Source organism: Balearica regulorum, chromosome 3 (genome assembly GCF_011004875.1).
Source record: "Balearica regulorum gibbericeps isolate bBalReg1 chromosome 3, bBalReg1.pri, whole genome shotgun sequence".
Classification (NCBI taxonomy): Eukaryota; Metazoa; Chordata; class Aves; order Gruiformes; family Gruidae; genus Balearica; species Balearica regulorum.
In genome coordinates this window covers 8,325,159-8,341,694 of record NC_046186.1, presented here as the reverse complement: position 1 = coordinate 8,341,694, position 16,536 = coordinate 8,325,159, and the positions used below count along the sequence as shown (strand labels likewise).

Here is a 16,536-nt window from a genome sequence, read left to right as displayed (position 1 = left end):
TGGCCGCCGCCTCAGCGCCTCAGGAAGACGCGCTGCAGAGGGGAAGGCGGCCGGGCGCCGTGAGGAGGTTGTTGTCAGGTGAAGAGGCCGGGCGGGGCGGGGGTGGAGGCAGGGTGAGAAGGCTCCGGAAAGCAGGCGGTAACGGAGCGCCGAGCTGAGGCCGGCCGTCGGGGCCTGGCGGTGTTCTCCTCTGTCGAGGAGCGCTCGGCGGTATTTTGTTTACTTATTCAAGACGCAATGCCAGAGCTGCAGCGTGAACCTTTTTATTAAACGCTTCCTGTAAGGCTTTGCTTTACCGCTCCTGTTTTGGCATCCTCCCACAATAAATCATTCTGGATTTGGAAGCAGAAATGGCAGATTCTCTACTTGTCAAATGCCTCTAAGAATTCTGTCCCTGAAACAACTACAGCAGTAGGCCTTTCTTTAAGCTGAAGCAGGCATTTCGATGACAATTTTGCCAATATTCTTGTTTTCTTCCATGATCCTGTGTGCCTCTGCAATCTCGTGCAGAGGATAAACGCTGTCGACAAGTGGTTGGAGATGAGGGGAGGTTCCTCCAGAAAAATACGGCAGTGCATCTTCTGTGAAGGCTTTCACCAGCCGTTCCTTATACTGAAGGAAAAATGAAAGCATTCTGAAGGTTATTTCCAATCATGTCATTCACAGAGGTATCTCTAAGCACAGCATACAAAATGTGCACAGATCTCAGGGAGACTTACTCTGACATTCTCACAGTCAGACGGACATGTAAACATCTCACAGGTGTAAATTACAAATAAGAAGAAAACTTTTGGATTAATTATATTTTAATCGAAGTTCTGCAAAACGAAGGGTGTAAGCTCAGTGCAGAACCATTTAAACTGATAAAATTTGTGAGAATATTATGTATTACACCATGGACAGAATCTATCCCAGGGCTCTATACTGCTGTATTTTACTGTAATATCTGAGAATTTTCCATATAAGAGGATTTTTCCTTGGTAGTTTCTGGGCATCCAAATGGCCTTGGTCTCTACTTTGAAAAATTATCTCATAGAGAGGGGTTTTTTCCACCCCTCAGACTTGATCAAGTTGCCTGATCACTTGAGTTTTGTTTCTTCTTAGGCCAAATCTTTGAATTACAGTACTCATGAAGTACGTTAAGAAGTCCTGGGTATCATTCTGCCAATTCAGTAGTTCTAAAAGGGAAGCATTCAATAAAAATAGGAAAATATAACTTAATTTTGCAATGTTTTCCAAAGTATGTAGTAACAGTTCCAGGTCGTGCTTTTTGGTAATAATGTGTTAGATTCTGGTTTAACACTGATATCAAAAGAAAGCTCCCAAAACTATCATCGATGTTAAGATCAAGCTGTATACACTGTTGATCGCCACTACTTGCCTCCTTGTCTCGTGATCGTAGTAGACTTGTTTGGATGCTCGCTCTTTTGGAAAGCAGCCCTGCAAGCAAATCTCCATGTACTTCACCTCCACTCAGTAATCCATAAATAATCCACCGGCCATCAGTACTCAGACAATTGAGATTCTTCTCCCAGTGTGAGCAACCAACACAATCTAAAATAATATCTACTCCAGAACCTCAAGTAGAAACAAAAGATTTCATCAATGTAGTCGAGCTGCATTAAAGGCAGGATAATTTCAGACAAAATTCGTTATAGGTTTAGAATCAATCCTGCAATTCTTGTTTAAATCTTTCTAATGAACTTAGGAATTGGCACAATGATTTCTAAGGAATTGTAGAATTGGGCACAAAAAAAGAATCATTATAGATATCCAGATGCAGACTCTGTTATAAACCATCCCAAATGCTTAGAAAAGCTAAATTTTTGTAAAGGTAAGAGAACTAAGTTGTGTTCCCATATTCAAACACTTACAAGTGCGAGGATTTGGTCCCACCGTTCCTTGTGGAGGCAACAATAACAGAGGCACAATATTTATGCCCCAAATGAACACAAAGCCAAAGACAGTCCATGCAGAAAACAGCACAATTAAACTCTGGGAAGATGCATTCTTGCCCTGAACAGGGTGTTAGGTGACAGTTGAAATTGAGTGTATGTGCATATACATTAGGAGGTGCACGCTCCTTCTCAACTGTAACAGTGTCTTTCACATAGAGGTTCTTACCTTGGGTGAACGCCAAGACCTTTTCACTAAAATCTTCATTTTTGTAGTTGAACCCTGCAGCTGCTCCAGCGTTTGCTGCTGCTTTCAGTTTCTCTTGAGTTCCTGCTGTCACGATGGGAATAGCTTTTGCCAGTTTCACCAGCTGAATGGCCGCTATACCAACTCCGCTAGCTCCGGCATGGATCAGCACTCTCTCGCCCTTCTGTATTTTACCTGAAGGAGGACGTAAGGGAAATGGTTACCCTTTTGGCATCACCTTTGGATTAAAACATGATCAGGGTGAAAAATACTGAAGAGGAAGCTGAAAGAGATGCCCCTCGAGTGGGCTTTGTTTACGTCTTCATATCTTTCATAAACAAATCCAGAACTAATACAGCTCACAGTGTACTGACAGGACTCCGTTTTACCAACTTCAGTGGAATGACTTTAGCTTGGCCCTGCCAGTTCTGGGCATCAAGCTGCTTAGGTGAGTGTAGTCAGCCTTTTCATACTGGGACCATCCACTGCCACCAACAGAAAACACACTCGGAGGATGTTAATGCTGAGAAATCAGGCACTCGACAATGGAGAAATACCAGAAGTGCTGGGTAACATTAAGGACCAGTTCTACCTGTCGTTTTACCATCTACCGGTTGCCCTAAAGCATTCATTTGTGTTCCGCTGATTGCTAGTGCAAGTGAGGCACCGAGTAGTCCTGGAGATGTAGTCCTAATTGACTACAGACCCCCAGGAAGCAACAGTGCTTGAAGTGAGTCTGTGTTTTGGGTAGTAAGGAAAGTTACTTGTTTGTAACTCCTGTTCTTCAGTGGAGATTTTAGGTCCTACTGCTGAAGAGGGTAGAAGGAGGATATTTGTCAACAGAGGAAAACCCTGGCAAGTGCTACTGTTAGTGCCTCTGTGGCACATTTTCAAAATGAAGAGTGTGAGCTTCTGTCTGTTTTAAATCAGCTCAGAGGAGATTTTACCAACAATGTGTCTGTGAAACAAGGTACAAGAAGATGTTGCCTACTGTAGATCCACATGCAATTAGTAAGAAAGTTCATGATGTGGTCGTGCTTACAGCAAAGTCAAATCTTTAGAAGTAGCATGTGTTTTCAGTTGTTTGGAGAACATGTAAATTATTTCAGGGTTTAGGCTTAATGGAAATTAATGGTCTCTAGATGGAGCTTTTGCCAAAAAAGGTTGGATCAGATGATCCCTGAGGTCCCTTCCAACCTGGTATTCTGTGATTCTATGAATCTGTGAAATTGTCGTTTAAGCTGACAAATATAGACAAAAAGAAAACTGACCTTCTTTCTATGTCCTTCCTTGTAAATACGCAATCAGCAGAGTAAGTTGTGAATGGGGAGATGTCAAGATTTCAGGATTTGGGTGTGGCGTACCAGATTCTGACCCATGCGAATGGAGTGACAGAGAAAAGGTTCTTTAAAGACAAACAACATTCAGATGGTGGCAACAAAGAGAGGATTTAATAACAGAAAGGAAGAAGAGCTGTTTTGGTGGGACAGATTCGCAAATACGCCTCTCACCTACAAAATGCAGCAGCTGAAAGGCTGTTAACCAGGCTTCGGGAATGGCTGCAGCCTGAATAAAAGTCATATCATTGGGAATTGGCATCAGGTAGCCTTCGGGTACTGTAACGTATTCTGCCTGGCCACCTCCGGAGAGCAGAGCCATCACTGCATCGCCAGTCTTCCACCGGCCCTTGCAGCCAGGTCCGAGCCCAGCCACACTCCCAGCTGCTTCTAAGCCTAAAATATCACTTGCTCCTTTGGGGGGAGGGTACTTCCCTCTCCTCTAAAACAAAAGAAAAGAGAGGGCAAGGAAGGAAAAGCCACACATCAGTGAGTGTAATGACCTGCAATATTTTGTTCACATGCCTCCAACCTAAATTCCTATTTATTTAACCCTGATTTTGCACTATGCAAATGTTCCAGTAAGTTGAGGACCTTCTATCCTCTGGCAACACTTCTTGTTTCCTAAGTATGTTTTATTCTTAAAACTGTGTGCAAATTCAATTTGTTGCGAGTCTGCTTTGTCCAGGCTAATCCATGCTGAGGAGGTATTACGGTCTTCAGTTGCAGAGCATGGCTTTCAGCTCAAATTAAAGCAGTTCAGACTTAACAATTTGAATGTGATTTTTTCCCCTCTGGAACTGAGCCACTGGAATATTTCATGTTTATCTCAAATGCCCAGAGAATGGTCTAAGCATCTAGAAAGACCAGAGCTTTGGTTTTACATCTTTTCTTGAAAGGCAGCTGCCTTTCCCTGCCACCCCAGCATTGCAATGACCCAGATAAAAACATTTATCTGCTGAATCAACAGACATCTCTTCTTTCAGCCATCTGAACTCTCCCACGCAAATTCTCACCAGGCCCAAACTCTTTTAACTCTTCAGATTTGTCAAGATTTCAGACAGGGGCTTGAAAAATTGGTGCTATTTTCTGCTTAACATACACATACCTGGAGTAAATCAGCCCTATTCAGAGCGCTGGCAGAGACCTTCACAAGAACTTCTCCTTCTTCTGGATGTGGTTTCATCACTTCTTTCACATAAAGATTTTCTGGGCCTCCTGGGCAATCAAAACAGACTGCCAACATTTTCTCTGAAAAACAAACAAACAAAAACTCTGGCGTGAATGCAGGCACTTACATGCAGCTGGAAAACCTCAGTAACCACAGCTCCACAGACTGCAGTCTGCAGACAGACAATGCAAACTGTGACACGGTTCAAAGGTAGAAGCTGGGAGGGCTGCCAGAGAAAGGTGAGGAGTTATAACGCAATGCAATACATTAATTTGGGGACACAACGTATCATCGTGAAAGCCATTTGACAAACCGTGGAGATCACCTTGCATCAAGTCATAGGCCTTAGTCCTGCACAGAGCAGTGCAAGGATCCAGCAGCACTGACCACCCACCCATCTTAACTGAAAAAAAGTAGCACACAAAGGAAAATAAAATCCTTTGCTTTTGACTTCCTGCGTGATTAGGGCCCCGGTGCTCAACTGACTAAAGGATACAGGCCCTTAAAATAGTAGACACAAATGAGATTTTGAAACCCTCAGCAGAAAGAGCCTTTATTTGACACATCTAAAATCATGCAAATGCTGCCTTACAATTCAGCCCATAGTTGGGCTTGAAGATACACAAAGGCACAATGGTGAGTTAGCACAAAGGACAGATAGCAAATAGTTTTAAAAATTCCTATTTATTTCCTTTGCCTCAGCAGGTGATTCCTGTGCAGAGGGTCCCACTGCTGCAGGACTCTTTCAAGTAACTCCTCAGGCAGGGTTCCTGGGTTCCTTGCTGTTCACACCAGCAGTTGTGGAGATGGGCTGAGATGTCAAATCTCCTCCCACCTGGCAAAATCAAACCTGGAGCAGTCTTCCCTCTGCCACCCAGGTGCTCGGCAGAAGAGGAAGAGAAGAAGAGAGAATCACAATGGGAACGACTGTGTTAGTTCCCCAGAGCTGGTACTATACTGAATACAGTTAAGGGATGCTGGCCAAAGACCTGCGCAGGGTGGGCTGCAAGCCAGAGCCTCTTCAAGTAAACACCATTGTGTGATAGAGCGCCATGCACACTGTAAAATTGCTTGCATTATGATATCTTCACAGGAAAAGCTAAATGTGTGCTTGATTATTTTTTGTAAGACTGCAAATGCAGAATGATAAACGCCTTCAAGCCCAGGGATGTAAATCCCCACGGGGTGGTGCTCTATGGCTTTTTTATGGTGAATAAACTCTTCCCATGATTCATATGAAATGCAACTTAAAGGTTTTTCTTTCTGAGGCTGGCTGTCTATTTGTGTTTTCAGCTGAACCATTTGACCTAGTCCCACAAAATTTGTCTGCATTAGCAAAAAAATTTAATGGGAAGCCCACCAGATACCACCCCATAACAGATGCTTCTGCTCTCTTAATTGTGTCCAAATTTAGTCAATTAAAAATAAGATGTGAAAGAAGTTTTTGTCCCTCTTTCAACACAGTTCACTAACCTGCATTTTTATAAATACTTGTCTTTGTTGCTAGAAGCAGACCCACAAAAATATGAAGAAAAAGCAGTGAGGATCCAAATATCTACATTGCTTTCAAATGCACAGAAAACCACAGGAACTGAAAACCAAGTTTCCAACCAAGTGCAACAACTTCAAACTGCCCGATCTGCCAGCAGTGGCCCAAAACAACAAATTAAAGAAGTTATGTGGTTCCCAAGCACAATTTGTGACTCACCTTTTTCCTGTAAAGAAGGGAGGACGTTCTCTGTGCCGGGAACAAACCCAGCCTGTCCTTGGGAACAGAGTCTGATCCCAGTTCTCCTCCTCTCCCAGCTCTGCCCTTGCTATCAGTCATTCCCCAGCAAGTCAGGGGTGGAACAGGATGAGGTTGTGTTTTACTTTGGAGGGAAAGACATGAGCAGAGTCAGAAATACTAGTACATCTCACCATTATTTCTACTCGCGGACCTGGTTTATTCCACGGATTGAGGCAGAAATCTACTTTCCCCTTCGGCATTGAGGCAGAGATCCACTGCTCCCCCCCGGCACGCAGGAAGGTTTGGTCTAATGTCTTTGCTGTGCTGATCCGCTGGATGCGTGCATATTTGTATGTGCTCGGGCAGAGCACTGAACTGATGGTTTGATTTTGAGCTCTGAGTAGTGCAGACCGGATTTACTTAAGTTGCATTAAGGGCATGTGAGCTGTGGCTGTCCTTATGCTATATATCCACCCAGGAGGTTTATTGTGCTCTTGTTCCCATAAGATGTCAATGTTCAAAGTTTACTGGTTCACGTCCGTCAGCCCTGTGCATTTCTACCTGATGTTTTAGCTGCCTGATCGCACCTCTTCGCTGAGCTTTGCTGTTTCCCCCAGACGGAGAAGGATCAGATCATGCTTTTCTCTGTGTCCTGGTCACCAGCTCTTGAGTATTTGAGTTGTCAGGGAATAAAATTGAAACTTCAGAGTATTTAAAAATGATAAATCATATGTCTGTCCATGTGTGCGATCCTTCCGTGGATTTTTTTTTCTGTCGATTTTGAGATTTTTGGATTCAAGCTTTTAAAGTCTTTGAAGCTAAACTAATTTAGAAACAAATCAGCTAAAAATTCTTTTCACAGATTCACAGACTGGCAGGGGTTGGAAGGAACCTTAGAGATGATCTACTCCGACCCGCCTGCTACAGCAGGATCACCTAGAGCAGGTTGCACAGGATGGCATCCAGGCAGGTTTTGAATCTCTCCAGAGAAGGAGACTCCACAACCTCTCTGGGCAGCCTGTTCCAGTGCTTGGTCACCCTCAGAGTGAAGAAGTTTTTCCTCATATTCAGATGGAACTTCCTGTGTTCCAGTTTGTGCCTGTTGCCCCTTGTCCTGTCACTGGGCACCACTGAGCAGAGTCTGGTCCCATCCTCTAGACACCCACCCTTTAGATATTTGTACGTATTGATCAGATCCCCTCTAAGTCTTCTCCAGGCTAAACAGCCCCAGCGCTCTCAGCCTTTCCTCATACCAGAGGAAAGTCCCCTCCAGTCCCCTCATCATCTTTGTAGCCCTCCGCTGGACTCTCTCCAGTAGTTCCCTGTCTGTCTGGAACTGGGAAGCCCAGAACTGGACGCAGAACTCCAGATGTGGCCTCAGGAGGGCAGAGTAGAGGGGGAGGATAACCTCCCTTGACCTGCTGGCCACGCTGTTCTTAATGCACCCCAGGACACCACTGGCCTTCTTGGCCACGAGGGCACACTGCTGGCTCATGGAGAGCTTCTTGTCCACCAGGACTCCCAGGTCCTTCTCTGCAGGGCTGCTTCCCAGCAGGTCAGCCCCTACCTGTACTGGTGCCTGGGGTTATTCCTCCCTAGGTGCAGGACCCTACACTTGCCCTTAATGAATTTCATATAGTTCCTTTTTTCCCTTATTGAATTTCATATGGTTCATTTGTTCTGTGACTCCAAGAGCTGGTACTTTATTTGTTTCTTCAGATGAGAAGATCATGGAGCCTGATCTTCCTGAGCCTGCTCTTTACCTGGTGATGTAGGCAGAGCCTCAGCTGTCCCCTGTACAGTAATAGGTTCACTCAAATGTGGACTCTTTGATGTCTTGCAGTACACACAGTCTGATTCAAACCTGGCAGTGACATTGTTCCTCCTCCCAGAACTTTGCAATCTACTACGGGGTAAAATAACTTTCTGTAGCGGTCAATGACAATGCAAATTAACATGTTAAAAATGTGGTTTATTTGTAATATTGAAAGATGTACAGGAAAATCTGAAAATCTGTTAATGTAACAATTTCCTTTATACCTTGGGTCTGTGATGCTACAGATAGTTGTAATGCTGTGAGAGAAGTTTCTTTGCTTAGGGAGATTAATATTTTTTCTTATCTGGAAACAGGCTAAAAGACAACATTAGAAAGATTAAGCAGAGCATCTTAAACCAAATCCTGAAGACATTAGTTTCAATTCAGTTAAGCAACCGAGATGATAGATGCATAGAATAGTCTTCTTATGAACAGTGAGCCCTCAAGTGTTCTTGAAAAAACAGAAAGAAACTCAGCAGTTGGAATGTTGTGAAGCAGTAGTTTCTTGCTTAAACTGGATAATGCTTCAAATTTCTGTACTTTATTTCCTCGTGAGCAGTCCTTCTGAGGTTGATGAAGTTCAAGTTTTCTGCTGATTCAGCTACCTTTCTCTCTAAAGTAGTCTGCTATAATAACACAAGGAAATAAATTTTTAAAAGTAAAAATCAACAATGATAAAAATAATATACAGAGTCGCTGTAATGGAGATGCTTTTTTCCAAGTTCAAATCAATCTCAGACGATAACGTACTTGAAAGAAGACAGCTGTATTTCTAGCTGAAAATTAAAAATACTAATACCTATATTCATGAGGTATTACCTGTTTTAAAGAATAAACACTGAGCACTTTAAATCATTTCCAGAAATCTCTCGTAACATGCAAAGAAAAGCTACTTTTTTTTTTTTGTTTTTGCAAAGAAATCACCCAGAACAGCAAGAATAAACCCCAGAAAATACACATTGTCAAAACCGCTGCAAATTTGGCCCTGGAAACACTTAGACCTTAGACTTTACTCAGGAACAGTGGCCAATTACAGACAATGTACCTGTTTGCAAGACCAAATAACTTGTGTGCAAATTGTTACAGGATTTTGCAAGTGTTGGCATTTTTTGCAATATCTCCTACGCTTTCTGCCTTCCTCCCGTGGCAGCAAAGAATCTAGTATCAACTGTGATGTGGGTCCTGAATCCAGTGCTGAGCCAGCTGGGCAGACTTGGGGCTAAATAACCCAATGGCACTTTTTGGATCTGCTGCAGCTCCATTTGTAGTACTGCAGAGAAAGACTAGTTAGTCTGAAGCTAAAATTAAGTTAGCTTAAAATGTAAGGCCCAGTTCTTAGATTTAGTAAGTGTCATTAATGCTGCCCTAGGTGGAAACAGTCCCTTGAAAACACTCCACACCTGGAAGGACCATTCTGGTTTGTTAGTATTTCATGCCCATTTTGACCCAGTGATTAAAAAACCCTATTGACTTAACCCGGTAGACATCCTTGAGGTTACTGCTTGAAGCTGTTTGTCCTTTATGCCAAATGTTACCAGGATGGGGAATCTCTCTGTCCCTCAGTTCATAGCCCAGCACATAAATGTCCTCCAAAATTCATATAATTTGAAGTTAATGTGCTGGCCATACATGTCAGTGACAAAGACCTTTAATACCTAATATCTAACAGATCCATCACACCTGCTAAATGTGACAGGGATGAGACAGAATCATGTCTGGAGCGCAAAAAAAAATGAGGCTCTTTAGGCAATGCAGTGCTGGTACAATGCTTTTATGCCCAACCTGCTATGAGACACTGACAAAAACAATGGCCAAGAACAATAGAAAGCAGAACATAACATAAAGCAGCCTGAGGTTGCTCTGATTGTTGTGGCTGAAATGAACATGGGAAAGATCCAAAAAACACAGGCAATCCAATTCCCTCTTCTCCTGGCCTGTCTGCAGTCAGTTTAACTGTGGTTGAACAAAGTGCAGGGTCTGTGAAGTGTGAAGAAGTGGAGAGGCTGCAGTGCAGGCTAGTCTCTGCCAGTCTGGCACCAAGCACAGACCCACCAGCCAAGAACCAGGCTTGTGAGGGTGCAGCAGACAAGTTGCTTTTAAAACCTGCATTATAGCCTCTAAACATCCTGCTCTCGATCATAGCTGTTTGAATTGTAAAAGCCTTTGATGAAAGATTTGTTACTGAGAGTCTTATAGCTCATTCCAGATGAAACAGCTTATGCCCCAAAACACAAATTCATTCCACTCACTTTTAGGCATCTAAATGAGGAACAAATGCTAGGACCACAGTGGGCCTACAGTCTCATTCCTTTTCAGTTCAAAGGAGATGGGCATATCCATAGATCGAGTTGAATCTGATTGTTCTACAAAATATTCATTAGAAATACCCTTGAAATTTCTTAGAAATTCCTTAGAATTACCCTATGGTGAAAATCAAGGTTATTCTGGGAATTTGCTCTTGTGCATTTTATCCATTTGGATGATGCGATAAAATGGTTGCATCCTTGATATGGAGTCAGCCATATATTACATCAGTAAGACAAGAAAGGGGTTAATCCTTGCCAGCACCTCACACAAAGGGAAAGCTACATTTGAGATACAGTCAGGATTCTGCAGCTGGTCTGCAAAGGGCTGGGTTTTGCAATATTCCTGGATGGGGAACAAAGAGATGTTAACATTAGGTCTTTAAAACACTGAGTCCAAGAGAGAGGAACTTAAGAGGACTTGAGGAAACTTGAGCAGGAGAGGGAAGGAAATGGGTGGTTTTGTTAGAGAAGAGGTGCCTTGTTACTGTCAGACAAGGGAACTGGCTTCATGATGTCTCAAGATTCACATGTAGGAAAAGACACTCCAGCTTTGTTTTAGACACTAGGCTTTCTAGAGAAAGCTTGAAACCCTTAGAGAGCTCATGTGTCACTGAAGAAGTGGACCATGAAGCTGAGTATCAAAGCTGATGCTCTACAAAAGTGTGCTTAAGACCTCAGCATTGGTCATATGAGGTCAAGAAAGTGTGACTGTCGGGTCTCATTTTGTTGAAAGGTAACTAACAGAAATCGTGTGCCAGAACAGCTGAGGAAAGAGTTCTGCAACCTGTTCATACACGTGGAGGCTTTGGAGCACGTGTAGCACTGTGGGATGAGATGTCAGGAGAGGGTTTAGCTGTAAATAACCCATGTCTGTATTGAGTTTCCCAGACTTTGAGGAGTTGGTAATTCATCAAATTAATTTTCAAAGCTGTTTGCAAGTGTGGAGCTAACCAATGAGACACCAGCACAGAGATACAGGCTCTCTTACCTAGTTTCTCCACAGCTTCCACGCACACACTGGGATACATGCCCACTCTGTAAGTAGCAACCAGGATGAAAGTCTTTGTCTTCACAACTATCAGGCCTCCATCTGGCTAGATAATACGGAAAATTGGTGTAAAGTTACCAGGTTCTAAAAATATACATACGTGTATACATGATGCCTTACAACTAGGGCTAATTGCAGGCATTTTTTGGCCAATATACCTGTTTTCTTGAAAAAAAAAAAAGGCAAATACTGTCTCAAAACCTATGCCAGGACACAGACAAACAGTGATAGTGCATGGTTTGAAGACTGCTGACTTTTAAAGTCAGTCAGTCAAATGCTTTATTATGTTGCCTATTCTCACTTCCACTGATTAATGTATTATTGCACAGCATTTTGAAGAAGTGTTATCCTAGTGCTCAATGTCATACACCAAAGCATTGATAAATGCAAATAAAATAACTAGTATTTACATGAAAGCATGCCCAGTGTTTTATGAACCCTGACTCCCAAACTCTGCGTCACCTGTTTGTAATAAGGAATGGAAAAAGACACTGTAAAGTACCTTGTTTTTCTGAAACAGGATCCAAGTTTAAGAGCTGCTCAGCCTATTCTGCAAGTTGCTTAGCTCATTTCAGGATCGATTTACTGGGGAGGGGAAGAATTAAGAAGAGCTCAATAACACCCAGTTCGATGTATTTACTTCAGATTGTGTGACTTGGCAGTAGTTAACAAAAATCTGCCATCTACGAGCATGGCTGGCAAGTAATCCATCAAACAAGGTCCTGCTCACCCCTATCTCTCCTCTCCCCTGACCTAGTTACCTGCTCCCGCTACCTTATTCTGGCCTGTGGGCTTGCCAGGCCCTCCTATTACCTGATTAATTCATTAATGAGGCAGGAAACTAGCCCAGCAAAAAAATGAAGTGATAGGTTTTTTGCCACATTAGGGAAATGAACTGATTGAAAGCACTGACAAGCACTGCAGCTGGCGTTAGGGAAATGAATGGTGTTACCTGTTAAATTTGTATATTACAGCTGACACTGCTTTGTATTCTGCACCAATTTTACTCCACACCTGCTTGGGAAGGTGATATGGAGAAAGAAGGAAGGAAAGAAGGAAGAGAAAGAGAAAGAAAGAAAAGAAAGGAAAGAAAGGAAAGAAAGAAAGGAAAGAAAGAAATGCAGAGGCCTGAAGGCATGAAGGCTTTCTGCTTGTGTTATGGTATTTATGTAACCACACAGCGAGGGAAGGAAGTCAGAAGTCTCCAGATTTCTCAGGATGGCCCCAACACTATCAACATACATTTTGAAGATAGATGGAATGCTCATCCGCACGGACACATTTATAGTACTTGTCCTTGAAGTGGAGTCCTCCTCTTCTAACTTGCAGTAAGTTCTTGTAGAAGGCGTCGATAAGGTTTAAAGCATTCTCTGGTGGCACCTACGGTAATACAACAGAGTGTTAGGGACCAAAAATGCATGTCTTTGCAATGATGAACTGCTTTCCACCCTCCCACTGCCTTTGACAGTTCACTTAAAATTATGATGTAAAAAAAAATCGGCCTCACTTTGAAATTAGACCTGGTTTCTGTACAGTCCACGATATTTCAAAGTCTCATTTGAAACAGTCTGCTTAGTCTGTGATTACTATCTGTGTAGTCCCATTACTCAGTGACACTTCTCTAGGTAAGCAGTGCTCCCCATTCTGTTAAAGGCAATATTGGGCAGGATGTGTCCTTCCCAGGCTTGCAACGAGCTCACCCAAGGATGCTGATGTCAAATATTCTTGGTGTTCAATGGGGACATGTAACTTTTAGCAAGTCCAGACCAGATCATCACACCTCAGTGGAGCAGTCTACACAGGTCACAAATCTATTCATGTCATTGAGCTCTTGGGCTCAGTGTCTGTGTAACTGGGTCACTGATTGGTAGATTTATATTCAGTTGGTTGGATGAGATGATCCAATGATCCCTTCTGGCCTGAAATTCTTTCAAGTCAGTGGAGCTGGTGGTAATTTACACTGACTGAGGACTTTGCTCTTGAACTCAGCATGTAATCCACCTTGCTGAAGAGCCAGCAGGCTGGCATCTCTAAAAACTGTAGTTTATATTAAAGATCATGTACATTTTAAAGATGGCATCACTATTACCTAGTGGACTGATGACTCTCTCTGCTGAGAATTTGTCCCCAGGGCTGGGGCTATCTTAACAAGAGCTTCACGTTCTGAACACATTGTTCTGAGCATGCCAAGGGTATCAATGGGTACCCATGGAAATGTTTGAGAGCTGGTGTCATGGGATTAGGAGAGGAAGTGGTACCTTCCAACAACATAAGGATGACTGTGGTGTGGGGAGCATTTCTCAACTCCTAGAGAGTTCATGGACTGTGTCAGGGACTGCACATTAGCTTTGCCATATAATGCGATATGACTGGGAAGTGCTGTTATTCTGATCTTTATCAGCTGACGGACAATAAAAACAGATAAGCTACATCTATACAAGAAAATTTAAGGTGCCAGGGAGCAGTTCTGAGTCCTGTCAGAGCAGCCCAGATACAGTTTTGTCCTGGGCCAGCAAGCGCTTTTCCAAACAATTCCAAGGCATAGTTTGCAAAATTAGAGTGGCCCAGGATCGCTCCCCATAGGCAGCCTAGTACAGCCGCTGTGCGTCGGGGTTATAGTGTGGGCACGGCACATTCCATACCAGCAGGTCTTGGTGCCAGAGAATGGACCTACGTACATACATCTGCTTTACTGGTGGAATCGATGAGCGCAAAGCGGTGAAAAAGGACTCCTTGAAAATGCCAGGTTTTTTTCCAAAACTCAAAGATGTGAAATTAGCAATCAACTTCACAAGTTAGCTTCTCAACACAGCAGCTAGGCTGTACCCCTCTAACTCTCTCTCCAAGGTTGAAAGAACCAAGTGTATTTAGTAGAGCGCAGCACTCCCTGACATTATCGCTACTTTATGGTCTTGATTCCTGGAGTTTCTACCTCTGCTGTCACTTCCCAGGATGCTCTTTGATCTCTTACATTAAAACCAAAGGTTGATGCACAGACTTTTCTTTCCTTTATGTCAATGATAGCTGCGTTTTCCACATGCTTTGTTCTGATAAGACTGTCATTCAGCAAAGCCTGCAGTTGGTTCATTTTCCCTCTGTTTTGTAAAAAGAAATAGATATGTAAATGTTCATTCCCTTTCCCTTTTATATTGGAAACCAGATCTTCATGTGGATTTCAGGAGTTTCAGCAGAAGTAATGCTAGGCCTCAGATAAGCAAAATAACAAAATAATACTAAATAATTACAAAATAATACTAAAACCAAGAGAGCAGCAGAATAGACCAGCAGGAAAATGGTCAGCTTTCTCAGAAAGGCTATAAAAGACCAATTACATTTTCATAGTGCAAGTATTTCTGGGTTCTTGTTTTCCTGGCATTTAATTTTGCTCTCACTGAGGAAACAGTCCACAGTGAAAACACTAAGAAATTAGATAAAACTTGCTACAACCAGAAGATCAGAGCTGAAATAGGAGTGTTGGGGGCGGTTTTTGGGCCAGGCTTGACTCAAAGCAAAAATTTTCTTGGTTATTGTTAGACCTCTGGGTCAGTGTGACACTGCTGGGGTGCTGCTTGGGAATAAACCTTACATTTCTCTCATGTGAAGATATCTCTGGTTGTCTGCATAAGTAGCAACAAGAAAAGTTAGATGATGATGATTAAATCTTCAGAGAATTGCCAATAGGCATCTTGTTTACTTCCATCCCGGCCAGCTACTAGGTACTGGCAAAAATTGCAGACCAGCAGTTCTGTTCAGCTATTGTGCTCAAATCATAAATAATTAGTAAAATGCAGTACTTCCCTATCACTAGAGCTTCAATTTGAGTTTCATGAAGTCAGTATTACACACTGATGTACGAAATCTCGTAACAGAATTTAGTAAACTAACTCTGGGATAAACCTTGTGGCTTTATTGCTATGTAACATAGAATGGCTACATGAGGGTATTGGAAATGACATTAATATTGCAATTAAATAAAACTATCAGGCGTATCAGGCAGTGTAGTGAACGGCCTGCCATAAAGACATCAGGCTACAGCATTTATTAGTTAAGTCCTGCACCACGAGGATGTATTTAAGGAATGAGAGGCATTCCGGTTCGGGGGTCGTGGCCGGAGGCCAAGCACCACACGACGCCCGGCAGAAGGCCGCAGGGCTTGGCACGGCCGTTGCCGACAGCCTTCCCCTTCGGGCTGGCAGGAGGCGGCCGGGCCTCTGCGCCGGGCCGCGGTTTGCCGGGCCTGGGACAAGGCTGCGCAGCCGGGCTGCCCTCCGCTTTCTGCTCCCAGCCAGGCGGTTCCCGGGCCGCACATCCCGGCCACGGCCGTGGGCCGAGGCAGCCCCGTTGCCCGTATGAGCAACCCTCGACCCGCTCCGCCGCGGGCGCCCAGAGCCGCCCCCGCTCGCCGGCCCCGGCGCCCCGCTGAGGCGTCTCCATGGCAACCCCCCACTCCAGGTACCCGACCGCGCATGCGCGCTGCCCCCCGTCCCTTGCTGCGCTTCCGAATTACTATTCCCGGCATGCCTCGCTCCGGGAGCCTTGCGCGGGGATGCTGGGAGTTGTAGTCTACCGGCCTCTGCCTCAAGGATGGCGGAAGGCGCTCGGCTCGGCTCAGCGATGCCCTTTCTTGCGGGCTCGGCGCTAGCGGCGGCGCTGCCTCTCACCTGCTCTGGAGGCAGGTCTGGCTTCCCTCGCTCCTGATTGGCTCACTCACCCAGGCGCTCCCTTTCTGATTGGTGGGAAGCACCACGACGACGGAGCGCGGGGGGGGTGGGGGGGTGCAGAGGTTCGGGTTGCCGTGGCAACGAGGGACGCTGGGCGGCCGGGCGTGGCGGGATCCGGCTGTGCAGGGATCCGGCTGTGCCTCCGCCCCGCCTCCGCCCGGGACGGCCCGCGGTGGGTGCTGGCCCTGCAGCCGGGGAGCCGGATCGCCGTCCCACGGGCGGCCCCTTCTCTTCCCGAGAGACTGGGGGTGGTGAGGAGGGGGACT

At 44.4% G+C, this 16,536-nt stretch overlaps 1 protein-coding gene across 2 annotated transcripts; it reads right to left on the bottom strand.

Moving 5' to 3' along the window:
* Positions 1-247: 247 nt before the first annotated feature.
* TP53I3 (tumor protein p53 inducible protein 3) lies at positions 248-16,388 on the bottom strand. Of its 2 annotated transcripts, XM_075750495.1 has the most exons (9): positions 16,261-16,388; positions 14,521-14,644; positions 12,792-12,929; positions 11,490-11,595; positions 4,588-4,730; positions 3,654-3,921; positions 2,125-2,337; positions 1,382-1,578; positions 279-612 (listed from the first exon to the last, which is right to left on the bottom strand). In XM_075750495.1, the coding sequence occupies exons 2-9, from the start codon at positions 14,635-14,637 to the stop codon at positions 424-426; spliced, it is 1,371 nt and encodes a 456-aa protein (XP_075606610.1). In that variant the 5' UTR covers positions 14,638-14,644; positions 16,261-16,388; the 3' UTR covers positions 279-423. The 2 variants fall into 2 exon arrangements, with proteins under 2 accessions (XP_010303245.1, XP_075606610.1); XM_010304943.2 differs by lacking the exons at positions 11,490-11,595; positions 12,792-12,929; positions 14,521-14,644; positions 16,261-16,388 and adding an exon at positions 6,359-6,481 and having other exon boundaries at positions 248-612.
* Between the last annotated feature and the right edge of the window lie 148 nt (positions 16,389-16,536).